Raw genomic sequence first — 23,536 nt, 5'->3', positions numbered from 1 at the left:
GGCGGAGCGCCTTCCCGCTGGGACCCGGCGGAGAGGCCGCCCACCGCGTCCCGGCACCCCACGATCTCCCGCAGCCCGCGCCCAGCGCGCTCACTGTTGGGACGCAGCTGCCAGGCTCGTCTATTTGTTTGTTTGTTGTTTAAAACGATCCTAGAGCGCGCGCTCGGCAACATCTGAAGGGGGGGTTTGGGAGACAGCCAAAGTTTCCTTCCAGGGAGCGCGTGAGGGGCATTCTCAAAGGAAAACCAGACCCAGAGAGTAGTGACCAGCCCTCCTCAGATTACTCTCCGCTGGCTCCTCCCTTGCTCCCCCCACCTCCAGATTTGCATAAAAAAGGCCAAGAAAACTCTGGCTGGGACCCAAGAGCCGTTCACTCTACTTCCCCGGGTCGGCGCCCCCCCGGAGCTGCACGCCGGCTTGCTGCACGAAGCCGAGCGGAGAGCGCCGCGCCGCGCAGTTCTGCCCGCGCCCGGCCTCTCGGCGGTCCCGCCGCCCGCCTCCAGGCCCCCGAGCCAGCCCGGGACAAGCTCGGGCCCCGGCCGCCTCGCGCTTCCCCGGTTGCGTTCCCTCCGCCCCCCGGGGGTCGCGCGCCCACGATGCCGCAGGGCCCCGGCTCGCTGCTGCTGCTGGTCCTCGCCTCGCACTGCTGCTTGGGCTCTGCGCGCGGGCTCTTCTTCGGCCAGCCCGACTTCTCCTACAAGCGCAGCAATTGCAAGCCCATCCCGGCCAACCTGCAGCTATGCCACGGCATCGAATACCAGAACATGCGGCTGCCCAACCTGCTGGGCCACGAGACCATGAAGGAGGTGCTGGAGCAGGCGGGCGCCTGGATCCCGCTGGTCATGAAGCAGTGCCACCCGGACACCAAGAAGTTCCTGTGCTCGCTCTTCGCCCCGGTCTGCCTCGATGACCTGGACGAAACCATTCAGCCCTGCCACTCGCTCTGCGTGCAGGTGAAGGACCGCTGCGCTCCGGTCATGTCAGCCTTCGGCTTCCCCTGGCCCGACATGCTCGAGTGCGACCGTTTCCCCCAGGACAACGACCTTTGCATCCCCCTTGCTAGCAGCGACCACCTCCTGCCGGCCACCGAGGAAGGTAAGCCCTACTCCCTGTTTCCCCTCCTCCCAGCTCCGCTAAGGCTTTGGGTGAGGGAGGAATCCCAAGCCCCCCGCCCCGCGTCCAGACGCGTACCCGCGCGGGGGGCAGACGCTCTCCTTGCCCTGGTGTGTCATTGTGACAAATTTGAGACAACCTCCCCACAACACACCCAAGCCCCTAATTCCCTTCCCGAGTTATACCAGTTGCTCTTTCTTAGGGACAGTTAAAAAAAAAAAGAAAGAAAAAGAAAAGGAAAGAAAACGAAGAACTGAACGGCATCTTTTCCTTATAGTAGATACATAATTATTTTTAAAGATGCTAGAAGGGAGGCCGAAATTTTGAGAGCGTTGGAAATGGTGCCGCGTTTGAGGAGTTGACGGTGAGCATCTGGGCAGAGGCTCCTCGCTCAGCTTCATGCAGCACGTTCTTACCGCTGGGCAGGATTCTAGGCACTGGAACATTCCCATACAGACAGGATAGCCAAAATCCACAAAACATGTAGTCTTCTAAGGCACTTTTTGGTCTTTGGGGACGTAAGTTTGGGAAATAAAAGCAGGACTGACTCAGACTGGGTTGAAAATTGAGCATTTGTTGTAACTGCCCAGGTGTCTAAGGAAGAGGGCATAAAGGGAATCTCCAGGGAACATTTTCTATCACAATTCAGCTTTTATCTTGGGGATGGTTTTAATTAACTGGAGAAAATCATGCAAAAGAGGGTTTCCCAAGTTTTCAGAAAACAGAGGGGTAGTTCCTGTGCAAAAACCATCAAAGCAATGAAAACCTCATGGGCTCTTGATATTCTTCCTGAAAGGAAAACATATACAATGTGTCTGAGCTGATTTAGGTCCTCCTGGGATGGAAAGGGGGCTTCTAATCCCTTTCAGGACTCCAGCAGCATCTCCCTTTCAATCTCTAATTGTTTTCCTACAGCCATCATTAGTTAAAGAAAATGCAAAGTTGCTTAGCAATCTTTCCTGGCAGGCACCATGAATGTGCAATCATCTTATTGGTTAGATTTCTAATTTATTGCAAATGTTTGGCATATTTCAAACATTTGTCCAACATTCACCACAGACCAACCAATACAGGTTAGTAACATTTTATATACATTCCTAGAGCTCCTAATTGGAAATGTTTCATTTTGTTTGAGTGAGGGGAGTTAAGGGCAGTTTTATGTGTGTTGCATTTGTTTTTATTTCTTTCCACTATCAGCACCAACATTACACTACCTTTCTCCCAGAAGCCATTTTCTCCCTTCAAAATAAAAGTTTACGTTCTTCAAACTATGCTCTGCTGTTTTTTCTAACTTGATAAATAACTCTTCATGAAGTTTTTTTCCCTGTGAAAATTCTATTTTGTATTAATGAAAATCAAATTTCACCTAAATTTTAAAGACAGACAACACATTTATAAATGGGAGAAAGGGAGTATGTTTTCCTTTTCCTAAGAAATCCAGCTCTTTTAGAAGAATCTTTGGAGTTTCTCTGATTATTGTACAAGTGCACACACTCCTACGTTTGGTCAGACCCCAGAGACGGTTTACTTCAACTTTGATTAGCTTCAGGAAAAGGCGTGTGTGTGTGTGTGTGTGTGTGTGTGTGTGTGTGTGTGTCTGGTTGTTTTCTGTTTTGTTTGTTTGAGAATTCGAAATGGACAAAAAGGGGCAAGAAGAACCTTCACCGGGGACAAAGATAACAATGAAATACATGCTGCTTGACTCAAGGATGCATTTGGCAGGAAGCACCTGGTGATACGGACACAACCAGTTAGAGCAGGTTGTTGTACTTACTGGGGTGTGTTTCCAAGGGGAGAAAGGACCCCTCTGGGACCTTTACACCACTAGCCACTTCTCCCTGTCCAAACTTTAAAAGATCTTCAAATGACTCTCCTGAGGCACAGCTCTGCTAAAGGGCCCAGCACAGACATGGCTGTGCTCGTGCCCTGCAGCCAAGAAAGAACCTTTTAGCCGTACGTTGTGGTTACATTTTCCAAAATCCTCAAGAACCTTCTGGTGCTTCCTCCTCAGAGAGGCTTTGGGAATGAACAACTCTTTCAGAGACTGAGTTTGTCCAGGGGTGGAGAAGAAGAGCTAAAAAGCTACAACCCATCCCCGTTAACTGTAGCTATACGTGCACACTCTGCCCTCAGTACCCTTTTTCTTTGGGAGTGACTATTGATTAAACACAATATATGGGCATTTTTGCCCCTCAAAAAAAAATGGCAGGCATGAGAGACTTCTTAGGAATGACTAATCCTTCTTGGATAAAGGAGTTCCAGAGCTGGAGTCTTCTAGGACAATTGCTACTCATGCCTGAGTGGGCCCCTGTGAGTTATTTACAAACTCCACCTGCTGTCCCCTTTTTAGCAAACTTACTAATTTTTCACCTTTCTAGCTCCAAAGGTATGTGAAGCCTGCAAAAATAAAAATGAGGATGACAACGACATAATGGAAACTCTTTGTAAAAATGATTTTGGTAAGTAATACACCACCACCAACAAAAGATTTCACATTCAAAAGTTTTATTTACCACTAAAACTTAAAGGTGCAAATAATTAAGATGTTATTTGATAAAGGTTGGGTAAAATACTATCACCGTTCATCTTGCCTAAAATTATTTAACTTGCTGTATCCTAGTTTCCTCCCTATGTAACTATCTTGTATTGAGTTGTGTCTTTTTAGGTGAGATTCGTTGTTTTGTTAAGCATCAAATAATGAGAATTATTCTAATTATGAATTTTTCAATGGCACGTTTTCCATGTCACTTTGGCTTTTTCTTGCCAACGAGCCTCATCCTGGGCCATGTTCTCTTTCTGACACTTGACATGTGCACCAGTGATGGAAACATAAATATTAGCCCCAGCAAAATACACTCAAAGCATTCAGTTGGCCACAAATGAAAATTTACTCCAGTGCCAAACAGAAATATTCTTACTTTATTCATAATACTTGACATGTTAGTGTTACACTATTAGTGAATATATCCAAGGTACTGGTTAACACTTGAAGGGGGTTCCTTAAATTTAAAAAAGAATAAATAAAGCTTAGAAATTTACTTTGGCAAAATACATGAAAGATACCATGATGGCGTGGTGCTTGGGGACAATAAACAATGCGTGTGATCTGTTACCCAAGTTCCATAGAGTGTAAGTCACCACCCTCAAGAGAGTATTTAAGAGGAAAGAGAGTTAGAAACTGTCCCCACAGGACTCCATCAGCACCATAGCTGTTATCCTTAGGCCTCCGAGGTGAGGGCAGGAGCCCAGCTAGACACGGGATCAATGCTAAATTCACAGCTGACAGTAGCCGAGAACTTTGCCCAGACTCCTTAGGCATTCTGGCTTTTGTTCCGTTCCAAAAACAGGCACCTTTTGATGGGTTGAAGTGGTTGGTACCCCTTAGAATCATTTATGCAGGCAGAAGGCTGAACTTACTGGTAAACAGGTGCCGTTCGTGCTCTATCAAACAATAGTGGACTCTAACAGACCTCGATTAATATTTCTACATCCTCAACAAAGTCCTTGAGATCGAGAGAAGTCACTCCCGCTCCCACTATTAAGGAATGCCCTCAGAAATCTCAGGCCTCGTCGGGTCCCTGAAACTCTGGGAACAATCCAATCACTGCTCCTTACAACCCCAGGTCTCTTCTAGGAAGTGCTCTGGGTTTAACCTTAGCTGGTACCAGAACAACCAGAGCCACAGCTTTCGGAAAAGCTTCACACTGACAAAGAAGGGAAAAAGAAAGGCTACAACTCCTAAATCCTAATCACTCCTTCCCCTCAGCAAGAGCCACAAATGGGATGAGAGGGTTTCCTATGTCTATATTCAAATACATACAAGTCTCAGAGTAGCTGAGGGCTGGGCACGCTGGTCAGCAATCCCAGACCCCCAGGGCCTTACCAAACCACAGCTTCCGTGCTATAATATTTGATTAAGGGCAAGATAGGAAAACAATGAATAAAATTTATATTAAAATTTACATAAAATGTCATTTTCTTCTGACAGCTTATGTCCTTTGTACTAGATCTAATAGAGATCTCTCCTGACTTCCATGAAAAACCTGTTTCTATCCCAAGGCTCCAAAACAGTTCATTTAGGGAACACACACACATACATGTGTGCGCCCTCGCATGCATTCATTGCGTGCATTGTGGTTTATCTTACAGAAGACCTCCTTCCTGAGAATGCTCTATAACACTTGGGCCCTCGAAAAATGGGTGTGTGCTAATCTGTCTTTAGAGGAGAAAGCCTTTCCAAACAACATGGAAGTCATTACACTTAAAGTATCACACATGCAGATTCCGTACAAGTATTGTTTTCTATTTCCCCACGTTCATTTTGTCGCAAAAAGAATAATGAACTGAATTATAGGAAGTACATCATATACTCCTGGTTTATAAGCAGTAATCCACGTTGCCTCTGTACTTTGGGGGAGTAACAGAAGGGTAAAAAGAACAAGGATAGAAATTGGATTTATTTAACATCACACTCTTCCCCCACGGCACTCTTTATTTCAGGGGCAAAAGTACCGGTAAAGATAGGAAGGCCCAAAGTGTATACAACCTATTGCTGGATCGCATAGTGTCCCCACTGCTTCCTACCTACACCCTGCCTCCCCATTCACATCTTCAGGGCAAGAAAAGTTACTCTGAGGTTCTGATTCCCTATGCTCGGTCTCAGCTGAAAATCCAGGGAGTTAATGCCTGATGTTTTCCCATGGTAAACTTGCGAAGTTGGTTATTTTAAAGCTAGAGAAATATGACTAATAAACCCTTTCCTCTGGTTAAAAGTGATGATTCTTCTGATGTTTGGAGTTCAAGAATATTTAATTGGACTAGGTGAGATCTCACACATGCCCTGTCTGTGCTATAGATAGGGCTGCCACGCAATGTATAATCACTTCTGTCATATTGTCCCCACTCTTTAGCCAGAGGCCACAGGAACATGTGACATTTCCATGTGAGTTGTTCCAGGATTTAAGATTCATAAACCCTGAGAGCTCAGTCCTGTGGTTCAGATAGAACATGGGTGGGCTAAGTCACAGTGTCCTTGATTTACCTGGTTGAGCTTTGGTCATTTCCCAGTTGACTCGAAAAGCCATGCTTAAGTCAAATTCTCTTTCTAAGAAAGAAAGAAAGAAACCCCCAAAGCACTTATCCACACACACAAAACTCTTCCTCTGTTATTAATTTACAAAATGCATTAAACTCCGTCAAAGTCAGGGAGTTAACTTGCACATCATCTAAACAGAACAATTGCCAAAGGCACCAAGGGTCTTAGGACACGTCACAGGTAGGCGAGTTAATGCTCCAACCGGGACAAGAAATTGGAAGTTGCCTTCCGAGACTACAATGACGTTATAGGAGACGGGAGGTGGGGGGGAACCAGCGTTCTGAGAACTAGACTCAGCTGGGACACCACCTAACTGAGTGACCTCGTGTAAGTCACTACACGTCTCTGGATTTCAGATTCTTCATGTACCAACAAGAGATTTTAACTGGATGATTTCTTCCAATCTTAAAATTCTGTACTTGCCCTGCCTTCATGGATTCTTGAAATGTAATTCCAGCATGTGTGTTTGTAGGGTTTTCTTTCCCAAAGCATACTGTTTATGACTATAAAATGTGTCTTTTATGTAAACCACTTACTTTTGGTCTTAGCATTCTAATGAGTCTAATATCCATTTTGGAAACAGTACATATATGATCTGTAAACGCCCTGGCCTTGGACAGGCAAATGATAGCATCTGAGGATGAGGTCTTCAGAAAAACACTTTTACAGCTACACATGTGCTCTTAAAAAGAGCCTTGGATATTTTTCTCCTAGTTGCTTTACCAAATCAAATGCAGCTGTAAGATCAATTCTCCTTCCCTGTAGTCTGTTCTTTAGAAAACAATGATTGTGTGATATAATTTCCTTACAGGTTTGTCCAAAAACCTCTCTGACGTAATAAATTGAGTTTAAAGCTTATGGCCACAGAAGGATCACGTTTCACCGAAGAATCAGGCATTTCTTTTCATGCTGACGTTTCCAATAGGGGAAGTCATTTGTTGAGAGCACAAACCACATGCAATCTACACACAAACACAAGGAGGGCAAGGAGAGTTGAGTCCTGCAAAGGGAGTTTCCTAGCAAAACCTTTGAAGCTTTAGAAACGGAGCCACCTGCTGTCCGCAGCTCCTAACCCCCCAGCGCAGCCCCTCACAGTCTACCTCTAGGAAGCCCTTCTTCCTTCCCCGCAAGCCAGGTCACACCAATAGGCAGTGGAATGGGGTGAGGGAGGCTCCCCATCCATACTGCGTCCCCTCATTAGCACTGGTGTGACTCCGTCTCCTTTTATCTTGGTAGCACTGAAAATAAAAGTGAAGGAGATAACCTACATCAACAGAGATACCAAAATCATCCTGGAGACCAAGAGCAAGACCATTTACAAGCTGAATGGTGTATCGGAAAGGGACCTGAAGAAGTCGGTGCTGTGGCTCAAAGACAGCTTGCAGTGCACCTGCGAGGAGATGAATGACATCAACGCGCCCTACCTGGTCATGGGACAGAAACTGGGCGGGGAGCTGGTGATCACCTCGGTGAAGCGGTGGCAGAAGGGGCAGAGAGAGTTCAAGCGCATCTCCCGCAGCATTCGCAAGCTGCAGTGCTAGTTCAGGAGCCCAGATTGCTCCCGACAGGCCAGCTCCAGGGCTCAGCTGACCATTTCCGCTCCGAGGCCTCAGCTCTCGTATCCCAAGCACAGTCCCTTCAGCTCCAGCCCCAGCCTGGAGCAGTGTCCCCCCTGCCTTTTGCACATTTGCACCCCCAGCCTTTCCTGAGATATAAGGCCTTAGGAGGCCTCAGGAATGGATAGCTGTTTTCACATAAAGGAAAAAAACCCCAAACCTTGTAGAAATATTCAAATGAATAAAATCATGCATATTTTTATGAAGTTTTAAAATAGCTCACTTTAAAGCTAGTTTTGAATAGGTGCAACTGTGACTTGGGTCTGATTATTTTTCCTCTTTGGTTTGGGTCACGTGATTTTTCACTTGCCGCTGAGGTTGCCATAACCCACAAATAGCTTCATTTTTGTATGTGGCCCAAACTGTTGTGGGTCACAAACCTGGTTGAGATAAAGCTGGCTGTTATCTCACCATCTCTCAGCTCCAGCCTGAGACTCGGTGCCTAAGTCTTATAACAATTCACTTATCATTTTACACCCTCGTTGGGAACATAACTGTAGCATGTATTGCATTTCCAGGTAGAGTACTTCCATTTATAAAAGCACGTTAACCATCATAGCATGATTTCTTCGAGTAAAGGGCACAACGGACAAATTTTATAATTGACCTGAATACTTTAAGCTTTGTTTAAAACATTTTTTTACTTAATTTTGCAAATTAAACCATTGTAGCTTACCTGTAATATACATAGTAGTTGACCTTAAAAAGTTGTAAAAATATTGCTTTAACCAACACTGTAAATATTTCAGATAAACATTATATTCTTGTATATAAACTTTACATCCTGTTTTACCTACTCTTTGTCTTCTGTCTTCTCTTCGTAGAAGGAATTGGGAAGGGACCTGTATAAGAGTGGTCACCTCCTTTTTCCTGAGGCCCCCCCCTTCCCAGTGTGAAGTATCTTTCTTAAGTGACTCAAAGTATCTGCCCCCTACCCCACCCAGCTCCTGCTTTGTGCCTTCTCTATCTCACAGATTTTTATGTTGCAGACCCTGCAGGGAGGCAGAGATTTGCAGATTCTGCAAAGGATTTTGCTGCTTTTGTCCCTTCTCAGCAGATTGGTTGCAACTATATGGCACCACTACTCTAAACCTAAGGTTCACGAGCTCTCCACTCTACATTTCCAGAGATTTTCATAATGAAAAAGAACTAACCACTGCGAAAGTGTTAGTTTTTTTCTCCCCTTAAACTCTAACCCTCAGGTAAAAAGTCATGATTTGAAGAGTATCCACTGGAAGGCAGGGGGTAGGGAGGGGATGATGAAACATCAACATTTAAGAGGAGAAGGGGATATCCATCCATAAAATGTCCATCCAAACACTTTATTATCTGGAAGCCTCCAGAGAAATTCTACTAAACACATGAGGAAACAGGCTCAGAGGGGTTAGGCAACATTGCTCATAAGAAGGAGAACTGAAACTCAGGCCTTTCAAATGACAAAGTCTATCTTCTATTCAACCTAGGAATGGATTATAGAAACATGGTGACACTCATCTATTGAAGAAATACTTATTGGGTATCTGCTATATGCCTGGCCTTGTTGTTAAGTACTGGCAATACATGAATTAGTCCTTGTTCTTATGGACTTTCTTGAGGAAGTGAAAGAAAATAACTGCAGTTACAATTATAGATTTATAATTGGTAAGTTATATGAAGTATAAGTACAGGTAATGTGAAAGAGCAATAGAGGGTCTCCAGCAAATCTGAAATTTTTAGTGGCTTTCATGTGAAACCTTTATCTGATAGCATTTTATTGATTTCTTTAAAAGTTTCCTGAACACTCATCCATGACCTCTCTAAACACTTCAAGTTCTTCTGACACCAAAAGTCAATATAGCCTACCTCCTGGGCTGCACGATTTGGGCAGTCACTTTCATTTTCTTATGGGTTGCCACTTGACTCTGCTTCTCATCTGAATCGACAAACTCAAGACACCACCCTCTTCCTACAAGGTACCCTGGACTAGACTAGAAGGGTGACACTCATGGATCGAGGAGGTCTACTCTCCTTTAAACATTTAGAACAGAAAACTAGGGACCCTAGAAAAGACAAAAATAAGAGAGAGAGAGAGAGAGAGAGAGAGAGAGAGAGAGAGAGAGAGAGAGAGAGAAAGAGAGAGAGAGAGAGAGAAGGTAAAAGACGAAATAGTAAAACAAAGATTTAGAGATTAGAAGGGGGAAATAAGTACAATTCATCAGAAACTAATGGAAAGAAACAATTTGGAAGAAACTGGCCCATCTGAATTCTCTCTTTCCAGTCAAGCCAAAAGCGACTTGCCCATATAATGGGATACAAAACTTTCAGCTCTGAGAGCAAGTTAAAGCCAGACATGGCCTCCTTCAGTGACATCCTGGGGAGTTTGCCACTCAGGCATCACTCCAATGTCTGCCTCCTGCCATATGTGCCTCCCTATGGACTTTCCAGTCCAGTATGCGATGAGGCTATAAGCCAATGAGACATGCTTGAGCTCAGTTGATTTTTGACAAGGGTGCCAAGAAAATAACTCAATGGGGAAAAGAATAGTCTTTTCAACAAATAGTGCCAGGACAATTGGATATTCATATGCATAAGACTGCAGTTGGACCTCTACTTTACTCTATATACAAAAATTAACTCAAAGTGGATCAAACCTCTAAATGTAAGAACTAAAACTATGAAACTCTTAGAAGAAAACATAGGAGTACATCTCCACAACCTGGGATTAAACAAAGATTTCTTAGATATGACACCAGAAGCACCCATACAAAAGAAAAAAATTGATAAATTTAAACATCTGTGCTTCAAGCCACACCATCAAAAAAATTAAAAGACAACTCATAGAATGGAAGACAATATTTGCAAATCATATATCTAATGAAGGTCCTGTATACAGAATATATAGAGAACTCTTAACAGTAAAAAAACTAATGACCCAATTTTAAAATGGGTAAAGAATCCAGACATTTCTCCAAAGGAGATACATAAATGGCCAATAATCACATGAAAATATGTTTGACATTATTATTCATTAGGAAAATACAAACCAAAATCACAATGAGACACCACTTCATACCCATTAGAATGGCTAGAACAACAAAAAAAAAATCAAGTAATGACACCTATTAGTGAGGATGTGGAGAAATCAGAACCCTCATACACTGCTGATGGGATTGTAAAATGATACAGCCAATTTGAAAAACAGTTTGGCAGTTCCTCAAAATCTTACACATAGAGTTACCATATGACCAAGCAGTTGAACTACTGGATATATACTCAAGAGAATTGAGAACATACAGCCACAAAAACATGTGTATGTGGATTTGCATAGCAGTATTATTCAGAACAGCCAAAAAGGAGAAACAACCCAAAAGTGCACCAACTGATCAGTAGATCGACAAAATGTGGTATAACTACAGAGTGAAATTTTATTTGGCCATAAAAAGAAATGAAGTACTGATAAATGCTACAACATGGGTGAACCTTGAAAACATTATGCTATGTGAAAGAAGCCAGACACAAAGGCCACATATTGTATGATTTCATTTATATGAAACATTCAGAAAATCTATGTAGACAGAAAGTAGATTACTGGTTACTGAGGGGATGACAGAGAAAGGAGAAACAGGGGAGTGAGTACTAATGAATATGGGTTTTCTTTTTGAAGAAATTGTTCTGGAATTAAATTGTGGTAACGGTTGCATCGTTTTGTAAATACACTAAAAAACCACTGACTCGTACACTTTAAAAAGGTGAATTGTATGGTATGTGAATTATATCTCAAGTCTGTTATTTGAAAAAACAGTCAGATATCCCAAGGCTTAAGGTCACACGAGTTATAACTCGCTGTTATAACTCGTGTTATAACCCAGACTTGTAGCCAAATTTGGTTGATTCTAAATCCTGTTGTATACATCCTATCCACCAAATACCTGTACCTCCTTCTTTTCTCACAGTGCAGGCTTTCAGGACAACGGTCTTCACTCCTAGAGAGTTCAACAGTGTCAAACACCAAGTCACTGTCACGGTCCCTAACTCTTCTCTTGAGCTTTGGTTAGTCTCTAACTGTGGACATCTCTGCCCACATGACCTAGAATGCCTCAAAATCAACATGCATTAAACCAAATTCAACTTCACCTTCCACAGCCTTATCTTCCTTTTATAAATAACCTTTATTGGTAGTTATACTTCATTGGCTGGTGTCCTTTCCATTTGTCAGGCCATTTGGAAAGCCAAGATAATTAATCTACCCCTAAGTCTAGCAAATAATCAAGTTTTTCATGCTCAGGTTACCAGCTCTGATCTCTTCTTTGGTGATTCTTCACCCAGATGACGTCTTACTAGGAGATTTTTCATTTCTTTATTAATAATTCCTTAAATATATATACTTAGAACATGGACGCAATAGCAACTACGGGGGAAGGGGGGAATAGAGAAACCTTTCCAAAAAACTCTAGAAAGCCAGTAATAGAGGGAGGCCCCTGACTCAAGCCCTGCCATACACTGAGACCACACATGCTCTTCTCCACATTTGTAACAGGATAAAACTTCCTTTAAAATTGTCTCCAAAACTATGGCCACTTTGACAGATATCTGCAAGATCTGCAGGAAAATCTTAAACAAGTAGTGCCTAACTATTCCCTAAATTACCCACTACCTATTGTATCCAGGATGGCTTCTAAAACTTTCCTTCTTTGGAGACCCAGCAAAATGTGTTTATTATAAAAATTAAACATACATAAGTAATTGTATGCCAAGATATTACATTTTTTAAATAGTCATAATTCAACATTCCCGACACAAAATTTTTGCTTATAACCATTTAGTGACTTAGAAAAATTAAAATTCCACAATGGGATTTATAGATGATGTAATACAGAATTGTCACCTGAAATCTATGTAACTTAACTAACAATTGTCACCCCAATAAACTTTACCTTTTCTTCCCCAAGAAAAGGTAAAACCAACAATAACCCAAAATGCCGATATTCCATTTGTCGGATCATCTAAAATAATGTAAATGTGTGTTTTATTTCCATGTGTACACCATTCTTACTATATGATGTACTAGGATTACTGCATTTATAGAATAAATTAAAAAAGGAACCATATCTCCAGCACTCATGCAAGCCACATATTTTTAGAATTATGTGGCTCAACACCAAAATTTACATTCACTTGATACAAGGATAAGATAACAGGTAGAATGAAACAGATGCAGGCCTCACCCTTTACATTGTTTTCCTTCTCTGGGCTGCATCTCTAATTGATGGCAAAAATACGTCCCTGTCCTGACTAATAATGCCACATGAGAAAACAAGAAGTAGTATCTGCACATTCTGAACTGCATGGAGAAAACATCAAGGACACAATGTAGGCCTCTATTTTAAGTTCGTTTGGATGTGCAGAGTTCTTAATAGTCCTGTAATCAGTAGAACGGGAAAGTGTGCACCCACAATGGTCCCCTCTCCTTCCTTGAGAAACCTCTACAGGCCATGGGCTAAAGGAAACCACGTGTCCTCACTCTCGCTCCATAAGGCTTGGGGGCCTTATGGAGACTTGGGGCAAAAACCCCATGATCTGGAAATGTAACCATACCACCAACAAAATTTAGCTCCAGGCCAGGCATTGTGTTCAATGCAGTGGTGGAATAGTGATTAGAACAGAGTCTCTGCTCTCTGAGTGTTTGCAGTTGGTGGCTGACAGAAACATATGTACCAGCACCTTGAACACAAAACAGTCTGAATAGACTCAAATGCAAAAAGCTGTGGGAGCAAAAGATTGAGAAAGATGTATTTCCACCAGGGATCTGGGAAAACCTAGTGAGAGAATAGGGTGGTCCTTGCATGAAGGGTGGGACTTTCCCAGATTAAAATGAAGAAAGGAGTGGGTCTCCTAAGCATGGGGAAGGCCTTATTTATCCTTAATTGTAAATGAGAATAATCGCACAGCTAATTCATTGGGTGGTTTTGAGGATTAAATATATGTAAAGTACCTGGCATTAGCAGGAATTATAAAAAGCTTTGGCTATTACCATGGGTAAGTCCAGAAGTGCACACTAGCAGGCTGTGGATTCCATGATAAAATAACCGTGTCCTCTTGTTGTTGCTTCTACAATGGATCTTGTTTCAAGCCCCCAGAGAGGACAAATATCTAAAGTCAAGAGAAAATAGAAATGTTAGTATTTTTCTTTCAAAAAAAAGTGACGTTTGTGGAACAGAGGTGCTAAGGGATCTTCGCAATTAACCTGGGGTGTAACAATGATGGTGGCAAGTCCTTGGTCTTAACTAGAAACGACAAATACAACTTCCACAGTAGGACGGGGTTCCTCAGGGTACCCCCAGTGAAGCAGTGGGCCTCCCATACAACCCGGTGCTAAGGGAGCTGGCAGAACAGTGGTTGCTGCTATGCATTCTTAGATAAAACAATTAACCTCTTCTTAAATGTCTTAGATCTGTCTTCATGTGTAAAATGTGGATAATGATACTGTCACAGTGGTCATCTTAAGGATTCAGTGATATCAGACACAGAAAGTACTTAGTCCGGTGCCTGGCGCTGGAGGCATTTGATAAATACTAATTTTCTTCATAGTTAGGACAGTAAAGATTGGCTTGCCTGGGACAGCTGTCTAGCTGAAAAACTTACTGTTTTTCCCCTAAAATAAGACCTTATTTTAGGTCTTAGAATGACCTTATTAGGTCTTATTTTAGGTCTTATAAAATTAGCCATTAGAATAAGGTCTTAGAATGACCTTATTAGGTCTTATTTTAGGCCTTATAAAATTAGCCTTAGAATAAGGTCTTAGAATGACCTTATTAGGTCTTATTTTAGGTCTTATAAAATTAGCCAGACAATCAGCTCTAATACGTCGTTTGGAGCAAAAATTAATATAAGACCCGGTCTTATGTTACCTAAGACCTAGTATTATATTATATTATACCTGGTATTATATTATATTATATTATATTATATTATATTATATTATATTATATTATATTATAAAGACCCGGTCTTATTTTATAGTAAAATAAGACCGGGTCTTATATTAATTTTTGCTCCAAAAGACAGATTAGACCTGATTGTCTGGCTAGGTCTTATTTTTGGGGAAACATGGTAGTAAAGATGAGACTTTTTAGAAAAAGCACAGGAAAGGAAAACAAGGAGGAGAGAGGGGAAGGAGCCCCATGGAGGATTTAAATGTATTTTTCCCTCCTGCTAAGACGGCCCCTGCACTCAATAAATTAGAATGACCCTAGCTAAACTTCTAGACTTGGAAGTATAGTTGGTTTTTTAAAGCAGTTCTTTTTCAAGATGAGTTGTTCAACAGAACTGAAAAGCATGCCCTCGGAAGAGGCTCAGTCCTAAAACCTGAAGGATAACCCACAAAGAGCCAGAATGTGTCATCTCTCTATAGGGAGCCGGAAGCCCCATCATTGCTGTTGTCTGATGGCTGCTGCCTTCTCTAGTCCAAATTAACCAGAAACCTGAGAACCTGAAAACTGAGCTCCAGCTAACATTATTTAAATGAACTGGCTGTTACATGAACCTTAAACCACATGTCATTTGGTTGTGGGGCTGCCCAGGGCCAAGAGACATTAATACAGAGTTCCCAGCTCACAAACGGATTGTGTTCCAAACTTGCATTTGGAAGCCTATGGTTTGAAAGGCAGAATTCACTTCCCCAAAGAAGAGATGTTATAAATGGCAATCAGGAAAAATAATAATAATAATTTAAAAATGGTGATCAGGGCCACACGCCAGCTCACAAAACTCCACGTAACCATGATAGAGCTAAACACTGTACATTTTTGCCAAAACAAGAGTAGGAGTCAATAATGCTACAATATTAATCATTAAAGGACGAGATAAACAGTTGAGGATCCTTCATTTGTCTTGAATACTAGCACTTACGCAAAGGCAGATTTAATAATTAAAAATGAAAAGGTATACCCAGGGAGGCCGAGGGGACGGGGAAAACTGTAGGCAGGAGCCCTAGCAGTTGAGAATCAGACCAGATTGCACAATTTTTGTCACTTCTAAAAGGCTGGTGTCTGCAGCTGAAGGCCAACCTAACACCCAGTGGGGGTTGGGGAGGAGGAAGGAGGGTGGAGGTCGACTCAAAGGGAGTCAGCCTAATTATCTCAATGCAGCCATCTCCTCAGCCAAGGTAGGACCTGGCTTCCCTATTCCTCTCCTTTTAGAAATGATTACCCCCAGTAATCAATCTGCCCCTGACCTCAAGTATCACTGAAGTGCAGAACTTTTGGTGCCTCTTTCATACTGATTTCTGAGATCAGACAAGCTCTTGGACAGTCACATTGCCTGGATGGTTTGAATCTGACATCCTGGCCCCCATTTTGACTGAACCTGCTCCTGCCATCCCTTTCACAGAGCAAAGGCCTTGCCAGTTGTCTAGACTCTCTCCACCACCCTATTCCCTGTGACCAGCACTGCACCTGGTTGAAGACATCATAAATAACCCATTTTAGCTGTAATGCTAAGGATCAAACATACATTTTATGTATGAATATTAACAAGATGTGAGAAAAGTGGAAAGGAGTTCATTGAAAAAGGAAGTTACTTGGAAAAGACCATTTGTAAAGTAATGGAGGGGACTTCTACAAGATCTAACCATGATGTGGCACCATCAGCCCAGGGCAGTTTGGTTATCCTCAGAAGGACAGTGGAGAAAGGGGAGAAATTCATGAGTGACAATCAGGGAGTACATAGGAAGTCTGCAGGGAACCACTTTACAGTAAGTAAATGCACTCTGTGCACTCTAGATTAACTCGCATATATGTAAATGCAATAATTCCCTTAAAATTACCAAAGTCTCACAATTTTATTTCTTCAAATTGGTTTACATCCCTTGCTCATTTTCTATTAATCTACACTCTTTTGAAATTAATTCCTAACAGTTCTGTTTTTTCTGAGAACCAATCCTTGACAACTAGATATATGCAAATACATTCTCTTTGTCCATGGTGTGCTTCTTTTTAATAGCAACTTTTCTGCACAGAAATGTTAAATTTTAATGTAAACTAATTCATTCACCTTTTACTTCATGACTTCTTCTTTTCTGAGTCTTGATTAATATATGTTTTACCATCCTGAGATGATAAACGTAGTCTTCCAAATCTTCTTACAGTTTTGCTTTTAAAACCACCTGTGTTGTTTTGGTATGACATAATTTTTTTTCAGATGGATAAGCCTGTTACTCAGTAGTGCATCCCTTCCCTGCTGATTTGCCACTCCTCTCATATAATGAGTTTCCTGTGAATGCACGTGACCATCTGAAGTCTTTCTATTCTGGTCGGTGGGTCTATCCCTATTCCTGCACCAAATTCCATACTTAATTATCTACTACTCTTGACTCCACTTTTTTCAACCAGCTTTAGGACAATAGCTCATTTCTTCCATTCAGTCATTACAATCACCTGAGGGCCCTAGAACAGGAGAGGACAGAAGGATGCAGAAACTACTGCCAACAGGAATACAGCTCATCTATTCCAGGACGTATGACAGAGTCAGCTGCCAACCATTTGATTTGGGAAACAGAGTTGCAAATCAATTAACTGTGGTTCGGTGAACTACTCCAGAAAGTAGTGGTTAACGTACTGGGAAATGAGATATTGGCTCTGGCCATCTGGAATTTGGTCACAAGAGGAACTGGGTATGAGGAAGAGTAGAGCAAATCCATCACTATCAATGGGAGTGAATTGGACCTTTTCAGTTTTATTATCTTACGACTGTTGAACTGAAGCCAGAAGGAAGATGACTACCTTTGTGTTTACATGTGTCTCCAGTGAAATATGTGGACTTTTCTGATGTCAGGCAACCAGGGAGGACAGGGAGCCAAAACTTACATAATGATAACGGGCCCGAATTTTATAGGAAAGAAAACTTCTGGATCTTTTTTGGAGGGAGGGAGAGAAAGACTGACAAAAGAATCTAGAAGAATTTGAGGACCTCCTGAACTAGAGAAAAAAAGTGACGTTTGCCACATGAAGACAGGCCAGAAGTCAGGTTGGGAGGCAACATGTCCAAGTGAACTCATTCTCTTTGTACCCCCAAACCTGCTGCTCTTTGGGTATTCCCATTCTCAGGGATGGCAGCACTATCCGCCCAAATGCCAAGCTACTCCAACCACATGCCTGGGTACCAACCTTGAAGATCAATTAAGTCTTACAGATTCTGTCACCTACACCACCAGGCTTCAGACATTTCTCCATCTTCCCTCCACCCCATCCCTGCACACATTCATAGACACCACCAAGGCCATCGCCACCTTTCGCTGGAACTACAGCAATAGCTTTCTAACTGGTCCCCCTGTCTTTGGGTCATAATGGAACCCCTCTCAAGGCAAGTCTAGTAATGTCATTTTCTTGCTAAACACTCTGTAATGCCTTCCCATTCTCCTTAGGCTACACTCCAAACCGTTTAATGTGATTTACACGGGCCTTCTTGATCTGGCCTCTGATGACCTTTGCAACCACTTTCCTGAGTGGTGAAGAGTCCAGACCATGGAGTCAGTCTTCTCTGGGTTCAAATTCCCCCGACATCACCTACTAGCTTTGAAACTTAAACTTCCGTACCTCTCTGCTTCAATGTTTTCATGTGTAAGGTGGAGACAGGAACACCAGCTACCTCATGGGGTTGTTATGAGGACTGAATGAGTTAACACAGGTGAAGTATTTGGAACACGAAGCACTTACCACAATAGAACGTACTGGATGTTTGCCTCTGCAGCATGCGAGGCTGGCGGGGACACGGCCATCTGTTGGTCAGTCTCCACTGGTAGCTTCTTGTAGGTGTTGAAAATATGAGTCATCACTGGAATGGAGTAAGCCATATGTGTAAGTCAGATTATCTAACCGTGTGTTCACTCTTTATCTATTGGCCTATATTATCACCCAAGTATTGCTAAGGGCTTCCCCAGCCATGAGTCCAGGCTTGGGCCTGAGGGTAACGGAAAGGAGAATGTCCTCTGGAAGTGCAGAGAACAAAGGCAAGTGGTGGGTGATTTCCAAGGTTCAAGTGCAACTTCCAGAAGTGGCACAGGGGCCAAGGGGCTCTGTGTTCTCTCCCCTACAGCAGTTTCTCTCCTTTGTCATCTTAGGAGGGGCCAAGTTGGCCTTTACCAGGGAGCTGCCCCACACGACAAAAACTGTAGATACCTGAGGGAGGAGAGGACAGTGGGCCCAGGGAAAGGATCACGACTGCAGATGCAGCAAAGGTTCAGTCTCCCCGCCTTTGGACAACATCTCAATTGCTGACAATTCTTGTCTTCTGAGAATCGCTGGTGGGGGACAGACCTGAGGAGGAGAAAACAACAACAACAACAACAACAAAACGATGTCTCTTCTCGCCCCTTCTCTCATCTCCATTTTCACTCGCCAGTACTCCCCACATCTCTCCCTACCTCCCTCTGAGCGGTCCTCCAGCCCTGTCACCCGGTAACAAAACAGCTGGTTCCTGCCCCGTGCACAGGACGTTTTACCAGCGATGGTGGCTGACGACTGCTCCGCTACAGAGGGGCCCGAAACCCGAAGGGCCTCCACGGCTGTGCCGGTGAGCATCCCTCCTCCGGAGCAGGCCGGAGCGCGAGCGGAGGGCGCAGGGGCGGGGCAGCCGCTCGGCCGCCGCCGGCTCAGCCCCACCCGCCGCTCGCGCGTCGCAGGGGCGCCCCAGCTGCTGACTCCGGGACCCCCCCAGCCCGAGGCGCGGCCCAGGCATGGCCGCGAGGGCCGCGCGCAAGGCGAAGCCGGTGCTGGAGGTGCCCCCACAGCAGGAGCAGGTACAAGGAGCGCGACACAGGCCGAGGGGACCCGGGGCCGGATCCCAGGTTCTCGCAGGCCTGGGCGGCCGCAGAGACAAGTGTCCAAGTCCCCCGCCCCTAATGGTGTGAAGCGGCCCGGGATGCTGGTGGCTTCTCTTTATCCCGCCCCACCCCCAAGGAAGCGTAACTCCCCTCCATTTCTCTTCCTTTTTCTCCTCGTTTTCTTCCTCTTTCTCCTCCCCTTCCCACCTTTCTCCTCCTTCCTTCTTTTCCCTTCTTCTCTCCCTCTTTCACCACCCTCTCCTTAACCGGCCCATCCCTGTCCATTCCCTGCCGGTCCTACCGGCTGCCCTTTTCTCCTCCTGCCTCCCGGGCAAGAGCCTCCAGGGCCCAGGTGAAAGCCCAGGGCAAAGAAGGAAGACAGCTGAGGGGTGACGGAGATACACCAGGCTTCATGGTGTGGGTCTCACACTGAAGCGTGCGTCAGAGCCACTCCGAGGGCTGGTTAAAACGCGGATCGCTGGGCTCTGCCCTCAGGGCTTCTAATTCCTCACCTTTGGGCTGCGGCCTGATCCTTCACAAGTGTAACTATTTAATTCCCAGAAGATGTCGATGCTGAGCTTTGAGAACCACTGGGCTAGCTAGCACTTCCTTCCTGCTGCTGGTGGTGATTTCAAACCCAACCCTTTATTTTTCATTCATAGGACAATTCTTGGGCCATGACCAGGTACCTGAAGCTGTGCTACACATGGTGTGTGTGTGTGTGTGTGTGTACACACATGGGTGCACGCGCGTGGGGGTGCAATTAGAAGTGGAACCTTTCCTCTCAAAGCTCACATCCTGAAAGGAAGGTAATACATGGACAAAAACAACTCAGAGAGTAGGAAGAGATTACGCTCCCCAAAACAGGTTCAAGTGAAGCTCTGCAAGATTTCTAAGAAGCAAGGAATTGCTCCTGGCTGAGGGGATGGGTAAGATTGATGGGGGGCATTTGAGCTGGGCCTCGGAGGATGGATGAGATCTGGTCACCTGGTGATGAGGGGAAATGAGAATTCTAGGTGGAGGTGACCACAGACCAAATTGCTTGGAGGTGAAAAAAAAAAAAAACTGTTGGGGATGATCTTGGGAAAATGCAGGGCTGCGGGCGGGGGATATTTACTATGACTCACAGAAATACAGGGTTCATGAAGGTTTGTAGTGAATGGTAAAAGAGAGTGGGCCTTGTAGACCACACTACGCATTTGAGGTTTATTCTCTAAAATGGGGAAGCTATAAGGAAGCTCATGGCTTCCTTGTTGGTTTCAATCCCAGATCATCCAAAGGGGTATGAATGAAGAACTCTGCACACCAGGAGGGGCAGATGACTGGCGGAGTCACTTTTGCTGCTGCTATTTGCTCTTTCTTGATGCTGACATCACTTCCTTGCCCTCTGCCCTCAGAAGGCATGGCCCCTCTGTTAACTCACCCTAGGAGGGACTCACATCTTTTCCCTTGATCCTCTATAGCAAAGCTTTGTGATCTAGAGACCAGCAACCAGGGTGTCACCTGAGAGCCAAATAGAAATGCAGAGTCTCAGTCCCCACCCCAAACCTACTGAATTAAAATCTCCATTTTAACCAGACTCTTGGGTGACTGCATAATGATTGGCTGTTAGCTTTCAAATGGCCAAATATAGTGGATTAGCAATGATCAAGGAATGACAGCACATGGGTACACTCTGTAGGTCATCCAAAAAGCACTTCCTGGGGATGGTCTCTGTGATTTCTAGCTCAGCCTGCAAGGGTGTGGCCAGATTACCCCCTTCCCTACGGCCAGGTTTTAAATTAAATTAATAAGAGGACACAAAAATGCTCCAAACAAGTACATCCTCTGGTCAGCTTTGTCTCTAAAACCTTGAACTTAGAGATGATATTTACTCATTGGCATCATTTAAGATATCAGCAAAACATGATTTTTAGGGATTCTTGGATTTATACATTGTATCCCCAAAGCCAGGGTGACACGGCCTATTGGTAGGCCACTCTCTACAACCTTGACTGAATTGGAGCGTCATCTTGTTCTCAAACATTGACCAGATTACTATTTTGTTTTGGTGTGTGTGTGTTAGTTCAATAAGCAAACATTTTATTAGGACTTTCACCCTAAATTATTCCAGTACTAGGAAACATCACTATTTTTCATGGTTTGGGTTTCCCATGTAATGCTATAAAATACAACCTAAGAAAACAAGGAAATTTTGAGAAGTGCTCTTTGTATGTTTTTCAGATCTCTCACACAAAGCTCTCCGTGGATGATGAGTGGAAGTAAGTGATTAGAATTTTTTTATCACCATTATACTAAAAATTAGATTTCCATCGTAACAGTTTTAGAAATTAAATGAAGCTATCGTTTTATTTGTAAATTTCTCAGGGTAGAGAAGATGGGTTTGCATAGCCAGGCCTACACAAAGGTAGTGTAGACCAAAACCACAGTATACTCTGTGCAATCCCAAAAAGCTGGATTTATATGTCCTTCAAAATAAGGCAGTGTTAACTTATTATTTATTTTAGGCATGAGACACATCTGGTTTTCCTTATATGCTATTTCCTCTGTGTTCTGCTACCTTGTGGGGTCATTGGGTCTCTGTGGGCATCACATGAAATGAAATAAAAATGAAAAGTTTCTCCTTTTTTTGCATTATGATAATCAATTATGAATGTATTCCTAATCCAAATAGTAAATCCATTTGTATACTGCTTTATACCTTCCACAGTATTTCCACATAGGTTAACCATTTGATATGTGCTTCCATTATACATACACAAAATAGATTAATATCATAAAACATAGTTTGTTTTATATCTGCACAAGTCCTATTTTAGACTGATGATAGATTTACTGTTCTATCTACATGGCCTATGTTGAAAGTCTATTCATTACATAGAATATTAAACAGTTATTTTGGATTTGGGGCTACGAAAACTATAACTAAATTCTTGTACCATTTTCTTTTTCTTCACTTCCTATTTCTTCAGAGGAATGAGTGTATTTTTTAATGAGTTTTTAGAAATCATTCTTGTCTCCCAAGTTCAACTTCCAACACAGAGACTAATAGCCATGTAATTTTATTCAGGTTGCTTACCTGATATGGATTTCAGTGTCTTCGTTTGATAAATAAAAGGTTTCAGTACATCTATGAATATTTGCAGTACTGACATTCTAAGATTCCACCTAGGAGAAACTGAACTCAAGCAGGAATATTTACTCTGTGGGCTCATTTCTGCACAGTCTCCAGCAGGGGGCACCCCTGGGATTTGGATGGGGCCCTTTTCTGAGGCACTACTCAGCTCTTCATAGTAGCTCTATAGAAATGCTAGTAAAGAGAGAGAACTCAACCCACATACACAAGTGCCTTAAAAGGTCAAAATCGTGTGACACAGAATGTTATTCTGCAGTATTTTCTGACTGGTTCTCTAATCAAATGCATACAGTCATAAGTGGAAACTTGAAGAGATTTTGTGACGGTGCCCCATTGGGGCTGAAATATAAAGCTAACTAATATTTATAAAGGAATTGATTGGCAATATTCATAATTTCCCCCTTTTTTCCTAATCTTGACTCTGGACCACTCTTTCGTCCTCTAGGCTCATGGTTCTCAACCTGGGTTGCATCTTAAAATCACATGGGTAGGGAACCTTAAAAATTACTGATGCCTAGATCCCTTCCTAGAATGGCAGTTTGCCAGAACTGCCATAACAAAATGCCACGGCCTGAGAGGCTTCAACAACAGAAATTTATGTTCTCATAGTTCTGGAGGCTAGAAGTCCAAGATTAGCACGTCAGTGGTTTTTGTTTTATTCTGAGGCCTCTCTCGACTTGTAGATGGACACCTTCTCACTGTGTCTTCACATGGTCTTCTGTCTGTGTGAGTTTGTTTCATAATCATCTCTTCTATAAGGACACCAGTCAGATTCAATT

The 23,536-nt window shown here is 43.3% G+C and overlaps 3 protein-coding genes across 7 annotated transcripts in view; 2 read left to right on the top strand and 1 right to left on the bottom strand.

The window, feature by feature from the left end:
- The first annotated feature begins 232 nt into the window (after positions 1 to 232).
- Positions 233 to 8,621, top strand: SFRP2 (secreted frizzled related protein 2). The gene is made up of 3 exons (XM_081077162.1): positions 233 to 1,095; positions 3,492 to 3,572; positions 7,445 to 8,621. The coding sequence occupies exons 1-3, from the start codon at positions 597 to 599 to the stop codon at positions 7,747 to 7,749; spliced, it is 885 nt and encodes a 294-aa protein (XP_080933288.1). The 5' UTR covers positions 233 to 596; the 3' UTR covers positions 7,750 to 8,621.
- Positions 7,759 to 23,536, bottom strand: part of TLR2 (toll like receptor 2) — a 58,034-nt gene continuing 42,256 nt past the window's right edge. The window contains exons 1-4 of one of the 3 annotated variants that reach the window (XR_013995171.1): positions 19,301 to 19,405; positions 18,978 to 19,115; positions 18,516 to 18,633; positions 7,759 to 13,953 (exon numbers count right to left, since the gene is read on the bottom strand). The gene's annotated coding sequence lies outside the window, so the exon portion shown is untranslated. Of the gene's footprint in view, positions 13,954 to 18,515; positions 18,634 to 18,977; positions 19,116 to 19,222; positions 19,406 to 23,536 lie in introns of those variants that run through there. The other 2 variants (XR_013995172.1, XR_013995170.1) reach the window with 2 other exon arrangements.
- Positions 19,251 to 23,536, top strand: part of RNF175 (ring finger protein 175) — a 33,387-nt gene continuing 29,101 nt past the window's right edge. For 2 of the 3 annotated variants that reach the window (XM_081077160.1, XM_081077158.1), the window contains exons 1-2: positions 19,251 to 19,371; positions 21,845 to 21,882. In XM_081077160.1, coding sequence (XP_080933286.1) covers positions 19,306 to 19,371; positions 21,845 to 21,882 — 104 coding nt within the window. In that variant the 5' untranslated portion in view covers positions 19,251 to 19,305. Of the gene's footprint in view, positions 19,372 to 19,459; positions 19,598 to 21,844; positions 21,883 to 23,536 lie in introns of those variants that run through there. The other variant, XM_081077159.1, reaches the window with a different exon arrangement.

Source organism: Rhinolophus hipposideros, assembly GCF_964194185.1.
Source record: "Rhinolophus hipposideros genome assembly, chromosome: 16".
NCBI lineage: Eukaryota > Metazoa > Chordata > Mammalia > Chiroptera > Rhinolophidae > Rhinolophus > Rhinolophus hipposideros.
This window is presented reverse-complemented; position numbering and strand designations above follow the sequence as displayed.

Bases quoted from the DNA above. Each gene is read 5' to 3' on its own strand.
- SFRP2 (XM_081077162.1), top strand. From the start codon at position 597: ATGCCGCAGGGCCCCGGCTCGCTGCTGCTGCTGGTCCTCGCCTCGCAC. The intron at 1,096-3,491 runs GTAAGCCCTACT...TCACCTTTCTAG, and splicing joins CCTGCCGGCCACCGAGGAAG to CTCCAAAGGTATGTGAAGCC. The intron at 3,573-7,444 runs GTAAGTAATACA...TTATCTTGGTAG, and splicing joins TCTTTGTAAAAATGATTTTG to CACTGAAAATAAAAGTGAAG.